This window comes from Adiantum capillus-veneris, chromosome 11 (assembly GCF_014529385.1).
Source record: "Adiantum capillus-veneris isolate H3 chromosome 11, ASM1452938v2, whole genome shotgun sequence".
NCBI lineage: Eukaryota > Viridiplantae > Streptophyta > Polypodiopsida > Polypodiales > Pteridaceae > Adiantum > Adiantum capillus-veneris.
The window spans coordinates 44,302,108-44,317,798 of record NC_140941.1 but is presented as its reverse complement, the minus strand read 5'-3'; the positions used below and the strand labels follow the sequence as shown (position 1 = coordinate 44,317,798).

Sequence of the window (15,691 nt, the reverse complement as noted above, 5' to 3'; positions counted from 1 at the left end):
ATCCAATGGTATAAAACTCATTACTATAGCACTCTTCTCAAATGAACCTAAGCTTTTCCATACTCAAGAAGAAATCTAACTTTTGGGCTTAAACAGTCTACTTAATCTGTACATCTATCACAAAGGATTTAACCATTCCACCATTAGTTTAAATTCCATTGAATACATCCAAAATTGTCCGATAAATAATGTTTAAAACTTCACTCGAGAGCTTTGATCCATACTTATAACTTTATGTGCATCAACAAGCTACCTGCCCGCAGCACTAGTCGCACCAACGACTTCTCCAAAAACATCATGTGGAACCCACTGAATCCCGACAAGCTCAACCAGTAAAACTCTTTAACATCACTCAAGAGACAATCCACTAGACAAATCCAATGTCATTATTCTAGGAAACATCATGCTCAAGCTTTGAGTACGAGCTATCCTACAATCCCTTAGTTTTCAAACAACATCATTTTCCCAGTTCGTAAACCTATAGCTCAGATACCAGGTGTGAGGTCCCCACCCCGTCGTATCAAACGGTGGATCTGATGGTGAACCTAGTGGCCACTAGATCTAAAGCGGAAGCAAACAAAGTGGTTCAGGGTTCAACTAGCGGACGATCTCTCATCACAAGGTGAGTCGAGTTCGAGCCTACTAGCATCGAGATCTAGCTCCACCTCGCAGGGGAAGCGTACTTAACCTATCTAGAGATCCTAAGACCCACCTTCCAAGAGAAGAGAAACCTCGAGTGCCTTTTTCTCCATGTTTCAGAGGCATGTACACTTGAGACTTCGCCGCTCTAGGGGCAATGAGTAATACTAACGTCGATTTATAACACTATGGGGACGGAGAGTTCTCGACCAATCGGGACCACCCTTCTCATAGGCATTGGCAACCTGAGCGAAGCCCCCACTTTCCACCCCCACACTCACACTTCCTTGTGTGACCTAATTACTACCACAATGATTGTTCAACATAAACATTCCTTGATTAATTTCGAATCACATTGTTGGTTAAGACAGCCCTTCAACCAGTATTGCAAGCGGCACCAAGACAGTATTCTAGTAAAAATTCTACTCAAACTTATTCATTAAAATTCCAATGTTCTGGAGGTACAACATCCCCCCTCCAGGGAGAGTTTACTCCTCCTGCTGTCGCCTAGCTGCCCATACAACTAGGTATGTCCACCGCATAGGAAGCATGACATGGACATTCCCACCGCTTAACCAGCAGTCGTGGATTCAAGAGCCCTTAACCAGGAACTCTGCCCCCTGTGACCAGGAGGGGGTTCATGACTAATTCAACATTGGAAATAGAATGAACATGCCGAGCTAAATTTTCCCTAGCAGACATTCTTTCCTATTGCAAACAGTATATCCGTCAATCATTTCTTCCCCACTTTAGACTTTAATATACAAATGAATTTCAATTGTCGAGGTTTTCGTCGGATTTCTCCAACATGTTTGGGGATATGTTCATTCTTAGCTAAACGTATGCAATGTTAAATTAAACAACTTGAATAAAACTGTGATCTACCTCTTCCATTTCTTCGTCATTGGCTTGTGGGATGGCCGGTGCTTGTTCGACCATGGGAGCTTTTCCTTTTCCATTTGTATTTCTCGCTCCCGCCTCGTGGTCGTGGACACCACCGAAGCGAGTTCTCTTAACCGGGGCCATTTTACTCACTACTTTAAATGATAAACTTGAAGAAAAGAGCTAAAGTCCGAGAGCATCAGAACAACCAAATGGCAGATTAGAATTATTAAAGAATCCTCCTTAGGCAAGAGATTAGATTTTTCCTTCGAGACCTAGCAATTTTATGGGTAATTCCTTACTTACCCTATGGGAAATGGCTCTAAGGTTAATTACTTGGCTTAGATGATTAAGAAATTCAGAATTTTACTAATTGATTCACGAAAGAGATGAAGTAAGTGAGCTCAATCATTTTCCTAGAGCAATATGAAGATGCAGAATTGCCGCAGGCATGTGTGACATAAAATTCTCTTCTTAATGGCCTATGACGGATTAATTTTCAGCCTTAATCACATTTTAATGTGGGAGAAGATTGAGTCTAATTTAATTACAACACTATTGAGTGGTAAAAGAATGAATTTCATCAAATCTACAATATTAATGGCTGACAATTTATTAACTATGCTGCCTAGAGAGAGAATCTTTCCTAATCATGCATTAATCCTTGGTTAAGGATGATGAATGGCTGCATAATTTAGCTAATTGAATGATGATTATGTAATGGAGTATAGCGATGGAGATTTAGAGAGCAGCTATAGGGAATTATAGCCAGGATTAAGCATAGTAGCTAAGGAATTTGGAGAATAAAGTTGAGAATTAAGAAGAGCAGTAATTAAACCATGATTACCGTGATTAGGGGCTGAGAATCCTCTGATTTTTTTGATCCAATGAATCCTCAAGATGAGAATTTCGGCAGCACCTCCCTCCTTGCTTCTCCTTCAAAAACTGTGTGTGTACCGGCAACACCTCCCCAAGGTCTGTGTAGGTGTGTGTGTGTGTGTGCACTGGGTGGGTGTGTGAGCCTGTGTGTGTGTGTGAGCATGCCTTTAAATAGGCCTCCTCAAGCTGAAAAATTGATTTGTACTGCTATAAGCATCTGAGCCTTGCATGGCAAGTCTAGTTGCCTACCCACCAAGTGTCCAGTTGGTTTAGTTAACTGGTTCTCACACTTAGTTGCAAGCTTGGAAACTTCCCAAAGACTCCCACAAGGCAAGAGAGCACCCCCTAGCTGCTAAAGCTGGTCTGGAGTGGCCTGGAACCTGTTCCCACACAGCCTCGGGCCCCCGGTGCCTCCTCGGACAATTTTATGAAAAATTGGTTTTAAGCTAAAACGGGCCATACGAGTCGGATTTTGATGCCGTAAATTGCTATACTGAGCTCTAACTAAGGCATAATGGACCGAGTACCTGCCATATTTAGCAGCCCCCCGGGGTTCGAAAATGCATTTTTTTTCAAATTCGGGGTACGGGTGCAGATTTTCGAGACGGTCAAAACTAGACGGGTCGGGTGACCAAAAACTTACTATATTTGGAAAATTTTCACAAAAATTATTTTAATTCACATTTCGAAGCTTTATAACATTCTAAACATCATGGCATTGACAGAATTCTGAAAATTGCTAAAAATAGTAACTTTTTTCCATTATGATCATTTCATGGTACAAGGGTGCTCGTTTTGGTTGGGGTCAGAGACCTTACAACATTGATACAAAAACAAAGAGAATCAATCAAATCATTTGAGATATGTTACAAGCTTATTGTATGCATGAACAGAGTAAGTGGACCATATATTTATATTTGGTTGAATATTCATATAGCTCTTCATTCCAGCATTCAATTAGGATGTCTCCTTTTCAAAAATTATATGGATAAGAGTGTCTTACTCCATGAAAGTGGACAAACTCTCTCATAAGGGTTCAAGCATCCAAAGACATGTTGGATGAAATTTTTGGAATTAGGGTTGCAGGGAAACGCACACAGCTTGGAGAAGATGAAAGAAGCTCAAGGCACACAATGGAGAGTGTGTTACTTAGTGTGCAATAGAAAGATAGATAGCCCTAGAATGAATGGGCGTATATACAATGCACGGGGAAAAAAACCTCCTAGAGAGGGAAATAATGCCCCGGTGGTCCTAAGTGTGTTCACTACCACATGTATATGGTAACAAATCCCCACTGGAGTGATGCGGTGAACGAGAGCTGGCACATAAGTAAAGGGAAGTGCCATGTCCTGAGGACATGATCGGTCCACAAAGGGGAGTAAGCCCAAAGCTTTGCAGAAAGCTATAAACTTCTCACGAGACAATGCCTTTGTGAAAAGATATGCAAAGTTATCCTGTGTTGGCACATAAGCCAAGTTGATCTCTCCTGACATAGTGGTAATGCACCTCAATGTGCTTTGTGCGAGCATGAAAAATTGGGTTCCTTGCAACTGCCAATACGCTCTGACTGTCAATGTAGATAGTGTTGGCAGTGTCATGTCCAACACCCAAATCAACCATAAGGCGTCTTAGCCATACACACTCAACTGTAGTTGTGAAGATTGCCCTGTACTCAGCCTCACAACTCGAAGTGGCCATAGTAGGTTGTTTCTTGCTCAACCATGATATACATGAACTTCCAAGCATGAAACAAAAACCACTTGTGGACACTTGCGTGTCAAAACAACCAACCCAATCTGAGTCTGCAAAAGCATGGAAATCTGGCGGCAATGATCCCCCCTGGGGATAAAACAAGCCAAGATGTAAAGTGCCACTCAAGTAGCAGAAAATCCTCTTAACAGCCAGCCAATGCTTAGACCCTAGGCTATGCATAAATCTGACGACCTGTGAGACTACAAACTGGACATCTGGTCTCGTGTAGCATACATAAATGAGGCAGCCACAACGACAGTTTGGTAAAGAGTGACATTAGTAGGATCACCAACATCATGTAGAGTTAACTTCAAACCTGTTTCCATGGGAGTGGCAATAGGTTTGCAATCCTCAAGTCCAAACTTACATAGCAATGTCTCTATGTAACTTTTTTGACACAAGGCGATACCACCATCACACTGCTTAAACTGTATGCCCAAGTAATAATGCAACAGCCCCAAATCTTTCATCTTAAAATTAGCATTCAAATCAGCCTTAAATTCAGCAATATGTGCCTCATTGGGACTAGTGATTAGCAAATCATCCACATTAAGAACAACAATGAGAAGTACATCGCCCTCATGCTTGACATACAATGTGCTTTTTGTTGGACTGTTATACGAAAGCCTCGTTTGACCAAATGAGTGTCAGCTTGCTTATACCAAGTAGGAGGAGATTGCTTCAACCCATACAAAGCCTTCTTACATCTGCACACTTTGTCCTCTTGTCCTTTCCTGACAAAATCGCGAGGCTGCGTTACATAAACTTCCTCAAATATGTCATTATTCAAGAAAGGAGTAACAATGTCTGATTGATGTACATCCCAACCAAAATGAGCTGCCAATGCACATAGAAAACGAACAGTAGTCATATGACAAGTGGAAGAAAAAGTTTCTTCATAGTATGCCTTTTTTATGTGCATAGCCGTTTGCAACAAGTTGAGCCTTATGGTGATCAAACTCACCATCCGGCTTGCATTTCAAGTTGTAAACCCACTTTGTACTAATGGCCTTCTTGCCAGGAGGCAAATCACATAAAGTCCATGTGTCATTTTCTATAAGTGCATCATATTATGATTGCATGGCAGCCATCCAATTTTCTACATTTTGTGCTTCATCAAAAGACAGGGGTTTGTCAACCTCATGTAAGCTAGACACAGCCAAAGCATAACATAACGAGAGCATAACAATCTGATGCATAAGAGGCATGGCAAGAACCTAAACGAGTACGACTAGACAAAGGTGCATCCAATTTATTGTCATCCAAAGTGTGCACCAGCCATTCTGGCATACCTCTAGCCTGCTCATTTTCAGCCCTTTCCTCATCAAATACATCATGTACATATGCATTAGTAATAGGCTGATGTACAACATTTTCAAAAACCCCCATAGGTTGTACATTTTCCTCATTCGAATTTACATTCGTACTTCCACCACTGAAAAGAGGCAACAAAGGTCATAAATGTCATGTGAGCTTACATTACTGTCTCTAGTACATGAGAGCAAAGGCTGAACAGAATCTTCCACAAACACAACATCACGTGAGACCAAAATACGCTTTGTTTGCAGATGGTACAACCTGTAACCTTTGCTTTCAACACTATAACCAACAAAATTACATTTGACAGCCTTATCATCCAATTTTCTGTGATGCGCTTGTGGCACTAAACCATAAGCCAAACAACCAAAAACGCGCATGTTCTCAGTAGATGGATTTCTATCATGCCATGCTTCATATGGAGTCATAGACTGCAACGCTTTCATAGGACAGCTGTTGAGTACATAAGTGGCACACATGACAGCCTCGAGCCAAAACGAATGTGGTAAATCTTGACTCTTGACCATACATCTTGCCATTTTCGTAAGAGACCTGTTTTTCCTCTCAGTAGCACCATTTTGCTGAGGTGTATACGGCACTATACATTGGTGTTTTATCCCATGACTAGCCAAAAATGCATTAAATTCATGAGACATATACTCCCTCCCTCAATCGGAATGGAGTGTGCCCATAGTACATTTTGAGACATTTTCAGCCATAGCAAGAAATTGCTTTGAAGCACATGAACACTTCGGACTTAGCTTTCAATGAATATACCCATGCATGCATGGAGTAGTCATCAATGAAAGTCACAAAGTACAAGTATTTTCCCAAGGACAGAGTTTGCATAGGCCCACAAACATCAATATGCACAAGTTGCAATCTGCATGTAGCACGAACTGACCCATCCTTTGGAAACTTAGCACACTGCATTTTACCCAAAATACAGCCTTCACAAACATGTTTGACAGGCGCTTCAAGAGGCGACAAAGAAGCAACCATATTAGATTTTTGCAAACGCAGCAAACTGGAAAAATTCAGATGCCCAAAACGTGCATGCCACAGTTTTGCTTTTGAAACAGCCCTTGAACCTGCAACTACATTTGCAAAAAAATTTCTACACTTGTCATACAAAGTGAGCTTATACAACCCACGACACAAAAAGACAGATGCAACAATTTCATCACCAAAACTGAGATCATGAATTGTACATCTGTTATCCACAAATTTGACTACAAGTCCAAGTCTAGCAAGTGTAGATACAGACAAAAGATTCTTCTTGATCCCAAGTACAAAAAGTGCATCAACAAGTGTGAAAGAACTACCATTTGCAGCAATAAGCACAATATTTCCAACTCCCTAAACCGGATAAGAGGTATTGTTGGCACAAGTGACTACATTCCCATGAGGGACAGACTCGAGAGAGGTGAACAAATCATAATGTGAGGTAATGTGCTTTGTAGCACCACTGTCAATATACCACACATGTGAATCTGCAGCAACTGACATGCCTGCATCATGGAAAACAAGCCCATACATCAGCATCACAGTCTCCTTTCACAAAAGACTCAACAATAGCTGCATTTGTAGTGGAACCAGCATTTGTAGTGGAACCACCCTCTTTCTTCTTAGCCTCTTTGGCCTTCAACTTAGCACACTACGTGATCAAGTGATCATTAGCTTTAAAATAATGGCAACGCATCTTCTTTTTTCCCTTATCACCAAAATTTCTAGAGGAATTACTGCCAGCAGAAGCATTAGGAACAAGTGATTTTTCACTCATAGAAGAACCATAAGAAGTGGTTGCATTGTTGTTACTACCCTTTCTTTGAGAAGTAATACAAGCGTGTTCAAATGCACGCTATTTAGTCCTGTTTTTTTTGGAAAGTGACTCTTGCAACAGCAATGTGCACAATGCATCAAACTTGACAACTTCAGGATTTCCTTGGGTCATAAGTCTCCAAGTACTAGCAAAAGTCTGGTAAGAGTCTGGCAAGGCATCAAGAACAGTTTACACAAGGGAACTGTCTGAAATGACTTCACCTGCATAAATAAGTTGCTCATTGTTGATATCCTTGACACCTGCAAGGAAAGTGTCCATGTCATCTTGCTCATGCATAATTTTCGACTCCAGCTCTTTACGTAGCAGTGCAATTTTTACCTCATTACGGCTTGCATAAAGGCTAGCCAGAATATCCCAAGCCTATTTTGCAGATTTCATTGAACGAATGTGAGGAGTTGTGGTGTGCTTCACAAACAACACAATCAACGCATGAGCCTTCGCATTCTTTACATCCCAACGAGCTTATTCTACCATAGGCAAAACAACTCTAACAGTAGCAAGACCTACAACATCCTCAACATCGCCTACATCCTCAGAACCACGACGTACATCAATGCCCTGCATAATATTCTAGACGCCCTTTGACACAAGAACATGTTGCATCATGTAAGCCCACGTATGGTAATTGTCCCCATCCAATCTGTCCTCAGCAACAAACATCTTGAACACATTTGTGTTGTTGTCAACCATTGGTAAATGCTGCACCTGATGTGAAAATTGTCCGAAAAGAGGAGAAAAAAAGTGGGAACAACAATTTCAGCCTGCGCTTCTACTGTAATGTATGTTTGCGTTGCAGTTTTTGCTTTGTATACATTGCCTACTGTGGATTGCTTTGCATACATTGCCAATATGAACCAACTGTTGTGGGAGGATGTTAATGGCAGAACCAAGTAAGATATGATGTCGTAGGAATAATCCAGCATGATATATGAACCGGCTGCTGTGGGAGGACGTTAATGGCAGATCTAATAGATATGATGTCATGTTTCTTGGCTTGGCATGTCCTCTGCCATCCATTTTTTGGCCCTTTTTTGGTTGTTCTCTCTGTTGTTGGATTGATGACGATGTCTCTTCATATTTTGCAAGCACATGGCCAAGGGAAAAGCTTTGATTGTCTGCAAGTGGGAGCACCAAAATACAATTTTTTATGCCAGAATGTGTGTTGAAGGCCTACAAAATGTGTGTGTGTGTTTTCAAACAAAATGCAAAAAAAAAAACCCCAAAATCAGGGCGCGCCGGTGCCGCTTACTTTTGGGGTGTTTTTTTTCAAATTGTCTTCATTCTCTGTGTATGCATCTTTTGGGAGAAACTGATCAGGGCCAGGACATGTGCTGCTCTTTTGATCGTGTGCAAATCAAGGGCTTCTATTATGATGCGGGCAACAAAAGGCATGTTGGCATTACACATGGGCGAGCAAAATCACAATGAGATTTTCAATTTGAGGATTGTGGGGAAAAGACATCATGCTTGGTCCATGTGTATGTCTGTGTGTATGCCAGAGTGCTTGTTAAGAGAGGAGGAAATGTGCACATTGTAGTTGAATGAGTCGTGCAAATATGTGCTTTTTTGTTTGCAGTGTCGGCATCATGCATATGAGAGAGACGTTGCAGTCTGGATTAATTATTCAAGTGTTTGCTATGTGTGTTCTCTTCATGGGTAAAGCTTGAGTATTTTGGAGGCTCGCGGTTGGCATTGTTGATGGCGAGAAAGTGTACAATGGATGTTGATTTTATCTGGGAAGGGTTTTGTCTTTGTATTGGCTGTGGTCTTGTTTTGCACAAGTGTGGTAAGAATCAACAGTCCGAGTGGTGCTGATTATCTCTTGGAGTTGGAGTATTGTCTCTGCTCTTTCCTGGGGTTTAGAAGCAATGGACTTGAGCTCAATGAAAAGCAAAGGATTTGGTTTTTAGGTCTGAGACTTCGTCGTATGTATGCAATGTGCTTGTGTGGATGCCAGAGTGTGAAGAGCCGTTAAAAAAATGTCAACAGTTTGCTGGATACGCCCAACCAGGGGTAGGTGGAACTAGAGTCAGGGAAGAGTATATGGACAATTTGGCCTTGGAGTATGCAAATCACCCCACTGAGGGGAACTTAGTGGTGGATGTTGTTTTTGCTTCCAATGTGGGCTGGCAGAAGACCGGGGAGAAGCAGCATGATGAAAATGCCATTTGGCTGCTCAGCTTCATGCATGAGTTGGTCATCACGCCATTCTCGACATTCGGGAGCACTGCCAGCGGCTTGGCTGGAAATTTGCCTTTTCTTTTCATCAAGTATGGGCTGGACAAAGTACTGGATCCAGCCTGTGGAAAGACCAATGCAGGAGGGACTTGCTTCATTGTATATCCCAAAGATCAGCCTTGTGGTTTAGACCCATTGCGATCGAGCATTTTCGATCCCAACGAGAAGGTGCCAGAGGTGAAGCTTTGCCATTTCAATCCGGGCCTGGGGATAGTGTCTACTTAAGGCATTGAGAGCTGAAGGTTCATTCATAGAGAGGGGCTAGGGCAGATGACAAAGCATACAAAAGGAAGTATACAAAAGGCAGGCCAGGGCAGTTTTGAGAGGGGCCACTAATTCATTCTTGTTTTCTTGTAGGACTGTTTAGTTAGGCACTTGCCCTTGCTAGCTTATGAGGGGCTCGATTCTTCATTATCTGAACTAGAGTCAGGGCAGAGTATAGGGCAAGACAATGATGAGATGATGATTCAGGGGCAAATAAAATTGGGATGATGTATGCCGAATGTCATGCTTTCTTGCAGGCACAACAAGTTCTTGAAGAGCATGATGCTCTGGAGAATGCTCTTGTTTCACTATGCCTTCTCTTCAAATGCACTTTTTGCAATGTATGTATAACTGGGTTAGGCCAAGGTTACTTTCAACGAAAGTTTTTTTCTGTTTTGTCTAGCAATTTACAATTGCTAGGGGGGTAGCTCTCGTTCAACCTTTGCTGCCCCGATTTTTTGCCTCTCCTTGGTGTCGACCTACTTCTGCCTACTTGCTGTGCAGAGCTTTCGGTTCAGCTACTTCAATTGCTCCTATGCTCGACTTTGCCTGCTCACAAGCCCTTTGGCTTTTCCTATGCTATGCACAGTTCTCTCTTTCGAATCCTGCTGCTGCCCGAATGTCTACAGCTCGCCAAATTTGCTGTTTTGTCTAGCATACAATTGCTAGCCTCTCCTTTAATTAATTATGCTGTTGAGTTGATTAAAGCTTTGTTGCTGCTGATAATGGTTTATTAATGAAATACTTATTAATGATGAGACGTAGCTCATTGCAGGTCGCGATCTTCTAGCCAAGCTTGTACCTATATTGCTTGCACAGTACTGTAATTAAATGCATGATCGGGTTATACTGGTAATAATGGTAATTAGTGGTGAAAATTAGAAAAGGATTGCATTTGGTCAATTTAAGTTGTGAGTATAAATGGCATGCAAATTGCAAAAAAACACCTCAAAAGTAGGCCGCGCCAACGTGGCCTGCTTTTGGGGTGTTTTTTCCAATTTGTTTTTTTTAAAAATTTGGGATGCTTTTGGGGTGTTTTTTTCAGTTTGTTTTTTTTTAAATTTGGGATACTTTTTTATTTGTTTCTCTTTGCAGTTCTTCAGGTCGTAAGCGACTCAGGAAAACCAGAGGATCATCTCAACTTAATGTAGACTCAATGCAACAAGAGAGTCAAGATGACATAAGCAGAGTGGTGGACACTTCATTGCTAGAGCAAAATGATGTTGAGGAAGAGGTTGAGAGCCAAAATCTGGATGCTTCAGGGGTTGCAAGTATGATGATTGTCCCTTATGTTGTTAGGCCAGAGGTACCATCTATAGAGCCATCCAATGAAGAGAACAAGATTTACATGGACATGGGAGAGGCATTCTTCAGAAAACAAGGATGTTCAGTTGTCATCATTGTCCACCCATTCCTCTTTGTAGACTAATTCCTTATGCAAGGGTTAAGGGTCTTTGTGATGATCTTTCGGGCTTGAAAATAGCATTTGCGAGAGAGGGTTATGTGGCAGAGAAAGGAGAATTTATTGTTTCCATTTGGACGAGGGACAAAGAAGTTTCAGTTGTGGATGAAGCAATACAGAGGGATTGGGATCCTATTTGGCATGAGGTTAACAAAGAGTTTGAAGCTGATCTCATTTTGAAACCTGAACTTCAGGAACTAATGGGTCACATGTTCTATGTTTGGGGAGGCAACCATCGTACCGTGGCATGGACATCTGCTATTAAAGAATGCTTCAAAGAAACAAAAGTGAAGCATTTTCGTGTGCTTTGTACTATTATTGACCCTACCAGGGTTAGTGAGATTGCCCTTCTTACAAGTTTACAGAGGATGAACTAGTGAGTCTCCTTCCTTATCTTTTTGGTTATGATAGTTCTCAAGTTTTCTTATGTTTATGTGAATTTATCTTGCTTTTGAACATGTAGTTTGAATACACATGCTTTGGTGACCACAACATTGAGGGATGAACTAGTAAATTGTGCAAATATTTGTTCTGCTGATCATGGGGAGTACCTTAAAGACCTATCTAAGAGAGATAGAATGTTGATTGCACGTATCAGAAAGAAGAGTACCAAGGGTGTTGAGCCCTGGTATCCTCTTACACGTAGATATCTCGGAAAGCTAGTTTTTAATGTAAGTTTTAAGTAGCATATATTTCTAACATGAATTTAGTATTGCTATGCTTGTCACAATGGATTTGATTCCTTCCCTTGTTTTTCTAGGTGCAAATAAGTAAAGCACTAAACAAGAAGGTTGAAGAGGCAAGACTAAATATGTCAGATGAAGAGCTTCGATTGTTTGAAGAGAAGGAGAATGAAGAGTTGGCTTCAAGATATGGTGATAGGATTGGAAAGGTGAGTCTTTCTCAATGAACAACTATGTGTTTGTATTTACTTTGCTTAGATAAATTATTGACTTCACTAAGTTAATTTTAGATCCTTAATATTGTCGATCCCAAGCATTGAGATACTTGGATGTCAAAAGTATGGTCTCTCAAGTGGGGGCCCGAAAGTTTTGCAACGCTTGAGAAATTGAATTTATTTGCTTTATGTGATGTTCAAATGGAGTCAAAAATCTTTTGGTTGACTTTGTTGGAGGAAAACAAAGCAACAAAATCTATGTATGGCCTTGCACGAGGGGATCACCTTTATAGACAGCGAGTTCCTAACATTTTTGATGATTGTATACATTGCATGGTTTATAGGCTAACCAAAATAATACATGAATTTATGTTTTCTTCTTAAAGTTGGCTTAGAAGAGAAGCTGTGCTTGAGAAGATATACCATAAAGCTAAGGAGGTGCTGGTCGATTTTATGGATGTGCCGGGAGGGGTAATTGTGCCTCTTGATCTCTCCCTATTTGACTTCTATGAAGAGGTGAAGATAGAGGACATATATGTTTCCTCTTGAGATTCGAGGAGAGCCGAAGGAGAAGAAGAGCAATGATAAACCTCTCACGAAAGAGGATATGATATTGAAAGCTACGTTTTAGGTGAAGATGTGTGAATGAATTTACTTGATAGTGATAGCCGTTTTTCGGCTCTCCATAATTGCCATAGTAAGTTACTCCACCCTACCAAATTCACCCAAACGCTATGGGTATCCCTACCATTTCACTGTACATAGGCGTGTGTGAGTTAGGGGGCTTTTCCCGTATCTTCTTAAAAACCCTCAGCTAGCTAGTCACTGGGCTAGTTGAGCCAAAAAAATAAAAAAAATAAAAAAATAAAAGTATATTATGGCCTCTTTGTGTGTAAATATTTCATTGTATATATGGCCTAAATATAGGGATTTTTTATAATTATTTTGGTATTTTATTTAAATATTTCTACTTAGGTGTGTGTTTTATTAAACCTAGGTACACCTTCTTTCATCCTCTTACACCATAATTATATTTTTTGCCAATATGTACATACTCTAACCTCATATTTTTCCTTTATACAAATCACTCCCACATTTTCACCCTCACCCTCGTGAAAACAAAAATTGATTTCTACTTATTGGTTACTTTTATTATATTATTTACTTGCATACCTTTTCCTCTTTCACCCAAAATATTTCAAGGAGGGACCATATCATATGATTTCAATATCTTTCCATATCCATAACTCCTCCATATTTTTATTATTATTTTTACTCATTATTCTAACACCATGTGCTCATTGAGCTAAAGTCCATGAATAGTCCATACATTAGTCCCACCATGTATATATTTCTTTATTCACCAATAATCCTCCTCCATGCATGGGTCAAGGGCAACTTGGATGCTTTGTATTATAATATGACAAAGGAGGGGCTCACTCTTGGATGCATTGTACAAATTCAACAAAGGAGGGGGCCACTAAAAGACTTTTGCAGGCATTAAAAACAAGCTTTTTGGTGAGAATTTTGGCACCTATCTCCACTTAGAATTTGGAGCGGTGGTCAGAAGAGAAAATGTAGCCCATGCTCTGAATAATCACCTCAAATTTTCTCATGATGTTTGGAGCTACCAGCGGTGAGCTATGATTTTTTGAGTAGACCCCAGTCTGCCCACTTTTCTCACAAGTAGCCCTTAGTCTTCTCTCACCCTTCCACACACCTACTCACTCTTACACATCCCTACCTCTCCTTCCCTCACTCAAACCTGCAATTTCCATGGCTTCTCCCACCCTCTTCACCATTACCCTTCTCTCTCATCCCTATGGTTCTTTTATGAACCTCTACATACATACACCCTCTCCATGTCTCTCTCTATTGCTTCTATGTTACAATTTCATTTACTTCTCCTAAAAATATCTAAAATTCAGCATCTTAACCATGATAACTTCTGCGAATTGAGGATTTTTCATCAACAAATCCTCTTTTCAACGTGGTGGTCAACCGTGGCGGCGGCGTAAAGAAGCGAAGAAGAAGAAGAAGAAGAAGACCAGCGGTCATTTTTTTGCACAATCTACACAAGGGTGAGTTCAAGCTTCTTCAAAGCTTCACCATCTTAATGATTCTCTTTTAATTCACCCCTCTTCCTTCATCAAATCAACTCATCCTACCCATTGTAAATGTATCACTAACAATTCTAGTGATTATTACCACTAGCAACTAACTTCTCTTGTAAAAATGCACCCACACTATCAACATATGGAGTAGGCAACCGCACAAGTAAACCAAATTCACTCACTCCCATGGAAGTTTCTCTCCTTTCACCACATCAATAATTCTCTTACTTGAGCCCACATCCATGTGACTCAAGAAAAAAGAGAGACCCCATTCTCATTTGAAATTCATAAAAATTCATAATCCTTGATCTTTCCTAAGAAAATTGATTAGGCTTAATCCTAATCAAGGCTTCTAAAACCTATAAATAGAACCCATTCCTCCTTGTAAAAGACATCACTATACCATTGCACACTAGATTGAGCGTACCACACGCCAGTTCTATCTTGGTTGTAAAGAGAGAGTAAGCTTTCTATACACCATCACCTTGGTGCATAGAAAAGCTTGAGCTAGTTTGAGTGAGTGCGAGTAGAAGATATTCTTCCTACCATTGTTGTATCTACCCCAACATCAATGAATTGGTAGTTTTGGGTGCAATTCATGTCCAAAGGCTCACGCTTCTCCTCCAATTTGGCTTGGCAAACTCATTCAGCTTCATAAGGTGACTTGTTTCATTGAAGGTTGTTGTTTTGTTGCTTGTGATTCATTGGCTATTGTTTGGCTACCATTGTAAGAGGGTGGATGGTGAGAGGGCTCCCATAACCCTAAGACAATGTGCTAGTGATGCTATAACCAAATCTTGTCACTTGATTCCGCAAGCTCTAAGTTCCTTTTTGTGAAAAATATAAAGTTGAAGCTAAGTTGTACACCATCTCTCTGTCTCTCTCTCTCTCTCTCTCTCTCTCTCTCTCTCTCTCTCTCTCTCTCTCTCTCTCTCTCTCTCTCTCTCTCTCGTGTTTTAGTGTGTGAGAGTGTTCCATTGGTGTTAGGGTTAGTGTAAATTCATTGCTTGTTTGTGGTTTGCTCTAACGATTCTCCTCTTTTGCGTCCTAGTTCGCTCTTAAACTAGGTGGTGCCCCTTGTGTAGTTGGGATTTGGCTGTGGGTTGGTTGTTTTGGTTTGTGTTGTGTTGTGCCCCAGCCCCATTGAGCAGCACGAGAGCCTTGAAGGGTGTCTAGAGGTTGCTCTTCTTGTTGCCCGCCCTGGACCGCCTCAATTTTGGTGCCCCCACTGAGGACAGGATTGTGTATGTTTTGTGAAGGCTCAACCTTTAGCATAATCAAGTAGCTTGTATGAATCACGAGAATTTGTATGATCCCTTCATTCCCATTGCAAGGCAAAAGGTATACATAATTGTTAGTACTAAGTTGCAATTTCAGCGAGTAATTCGTAGAATTTTAGGTCC

At 40.8% G+C, this 15,691-nt stretch overlaps 1 protein-coding gene across 1 annotated transcript; it reads left to right on the top strand.

The window, feature by feature from the left end:
• The first annotated feature begins 9,262 nt into the window (after window positions 1-9,262).
• On the top strand, window positions 9,263-9,775 carry LOC147447173 (galactoside 2-alpha-L-fucosyltransferase-like). The gene has a single exon (XM_086524268.1). It carries the CDS (start codon window positions 9,263-9,265, stop codon window positions 9,773-9,775), a length of 513 nt encoding a protein of 170 aa, XP_086380394.1.
• Window positions 9,776-15,691: the final 5,916 nt, after the last annotated feature.

What these genes read in the sequence shown, in the direction of transcription:
- LOC147447173 (XM_086524268.1), top strand. Translation starts at nt 9,263, where the DNA reads ATGCCAGAGTGTGAAGAGCCGTTAAAAAAATGTCAACAGTTTGCTGGA.